Genomic DNA, 2,644 nt, shown 5'->3' with positions numbered 1-2,644 from the left:
GAAACAAGCATATAAAAGAAATATACCAAAGTAAATGAATTGAAAAACTAAAATAACCAGCAGAAGCATGCAATCATCCTTAATATTAAAGACATAAATAAAAATGTCCAAGTTTAATAATCCCGCATCATAAGCGGGCCAAGCCTTAGTAATAAGATAGAAGAGATATAACTAAACGATTATTGTTCAAACATACGACTTTTAGCTACTACGGCCTGATCAACCGTCTTTTAGAAATTAGAAGCCCATGTTTCTGGCGTCTTGGCTAGCCTGGCCAAGATCGTACTCCTGAAGGATCGCACCGGCAGGTCCTATCGGCGTACCCAGCAAGTTTGTCAGCAGCGCTACCTCTCGTGGTGACAACGTTCCTTCATCCCGTTCCTTGTTCTTACGGGTTTTCCAAACCTGAATTGCTTCGAAGTCCACACCGTGGTTCGACAGAACCTGAATTATCTATTAGTTTAAAATCAAACCAAAGTAAAACCAAATTAATAACATCATATCAACTTTAGAAAAATTAAAAAGAGAATATATTTTTACTTACGTAACCGAAAGCTGGAAAAAACGATGAGTCCGCTTCAAGGCAGATTCTCTCCACAGTATCGATCACTTGGATCTGTATATTAATTATATGGTCGAACAAAATGGTATTCCATCAATTTTTTTAAAAAAATACTTTTCATGCACTTTCTCTTCAAAATCATGCATTGATTAAAAATTTGACAGTTTTTCAATCAATAACATGTCCAACTCTTCCTTACTTTTCTGTACTTGTAATACTGTGTAGTATTAAACATTGTTTTTGCTTAAGATATGTCACTTTTTTAAATACAAGAATCTAGTATAGGTTAAATTAGTTAAGTACTAATTCACTCTTCTAACCATTGTTTTACTTTATATTATTTGCTTAATAGTTTTATATATTAACACTTTTTTCTCCCAACTCTTCACTTCACAAAATAATGTCTTTATTATTATGTGTTGTTTTAACAAAAGTAGGCATTTTTAAACATTCACGTTAACTAATAAGCGACAACACAGTTCTCTATTAGACACCCACTTCAAAAGAAAAAAAACACACTAAAGATCGGTTAGCTTTAATTAATAGACCCGGACTGGTTGCAGACAAGAACACTTAGCTTAAACTAATAAAAATAACAATGGATTAGCGTCTAACAAGCCTAAGCAATAAAAGGGTTAACAAAATATCTGATGAAAATAATTGTCAGCGTCAAGGTTTGGAAAAACTAAATTATATTGCCTTGCTGGATTAGTTTAGAAAATTCTCATATTCACTAAAACTAAAAGAAAAAGAGCCAAAAAATCTTAATTAATTAGTCTAGACTCTAGACTAACCACAGAATTTTCACAAATGACAAGCATATAAGCGATTGATGAAGCAGAAGGACCATAATATTGACAGAGACAGTCGTTTTAGTTATACGTTTTGGACCATAAAGCTTACCTAAAATCCCTTAACTGCTATAGAAAAAAAACTTACTTGTAAATTTAGGGTATTTGCATATGGTAATAGAACCGGACCGTAAGCATTGAAAACTCCATGGATCTCATTTTTGACGGAGAGCACTGCGAGACAAATGTTTATAATTAAGAGACCATTTATATAATACTACAAAGTTACAACAATTTAACAATTAAACTTACAGCTTGTTTCCTCAGTTACATTGCTCCCCGCCGACTGGAAAAATCCAGTAATTATGGCCTCTGCGTAGGCTGAGTGTGAAGTAGTTTCACATAAGTACACGGACATTGTCTCAAGCCTCTTTTTGAGATCCCCAGGTGCTTGACGCATCGTACAAGCGTTTTCAACGCAGGAAATGATCTACATAAAACAAAACAACATGTAAGTCGATCAATAATAATTATAAATTATTAACATAAGTTACATAACCTGATTCATTCTCTTTCGAGACAAAGTAAAACAAGCGTCTGAATAAAAAGTTTCTGCGAAGTGTTCTTCCCATCTCACGTTAGGACTTTATAGGTGAAATTTTGTGGAAATTTTACAGCAAGAGATTTTTTTACGTCAACAGTTAAAACAGTTAAAAGACCATAAGATAATAATATTGTAGAGCTAAAAGAGTTAAAAGAGAAAATAATAACTTTATATGGATTTTTTCTTTCTTTCTGAGTTTTCTTTGTTTTCTGCACTTCAAATTTTCTCTCTGTAGAAACTCATGCACATGCAGATGCAGAGATGCTTTTTACACACATATATCTCTATAGATGTGTATAATTGTATGTGTGAAATAGTAAGCAATAACTATAGATGTTCAATTATCGTTATATTATTGACGTGTTACACTGATAGTGAAAAAAAGAAAAAAAAAAGACAAGCACCAGCTATATGGAGTAATATGAGCCTGACTATTATACAGCTTAGCAAATTTGATTTAAGTAAAAACAAGGGTATAGTATGAGTTATCCTTAATTTGGGTAAACTATGGAATTTAGTAGATAATTGAGTAGTATATGTCATGTTGATAGAAACAAATCAGTAAAGATAATCTTTACTAGTACTATGCAATGAATTTGCCCAAATTGGAAATACTTGTAAAACTAATAATAGTCGATGGCAAAGGTAAAATGTAAAAAAAGGGAAGTGATGCTGCGTGATTAATGT

General features: G+C 32.5%; 1 protein-coding gene across 1 annotated transcript; it reads right to left on the bottom strand.

Moving 5' to 3' along the window:
• Positions 1–237: 237 nt before the first annotated feature.
• On the bottom strand, positions 238–1,813 carry LOC106339829. The gene is made up of 4 exons (XM_013778702.1): positions 1,666–1,813; positions 1,502–1,587; positions 545–616; positions 238–453 (listed from the first exon to the last, which is right to left on the bottom strand). Exons 1-4 carry the CDS (start codon positions 1,811–1,813, stop codon positions 238–240), a joined length of 522 nt encoding a protein of 173 aa, XP_013634156.1.
• Between the last annotated feature and the right edge of the window lie 831 nt (positions 1,814–2,644).

This window comes from Brassica oleracea, chromosome C1, assembly GCF_000695525.1.
Source record: "Brassica oleracea var. oleracea cultivar TO1000 chromosome C1, BOL, whole genome shotgun sequence".
Lineage (NCBI taxonomy): Eukaryota > Viridiplantae > Streptophyta > Magnoliopsida > Brassicales > Brassicaceae > Brassica > Brassica oleracea.
This window is presented reverse-complemented; position numbering and strand designations above follow the sequence as displayed.

Bases quoted from the DNA above. Each gene is read 5' to 3' on its own strand.
- LOC106339829 (XM_013778702.1), bottom strand. From the start codon at position 1,813: ATGCGTCAAGCACCTGGGGATCTCAAAAAGAGGCTTGAGACAATGTCC. The intron at 1,588-1,665 runs GTAAGTTTAATT...TTTGTCTCGCAG, and splicing joins TGTAACTGAGGAAACAAGCT to TGCTCTCCGTCAAAAATGAG. The intron at 617-1,501 runs GTAAGTTTTTTT...ATTAATATACAG, and splicing joins CAAATACCCTAAATTTACAA to ATCCAAGTGATCGATACTGT.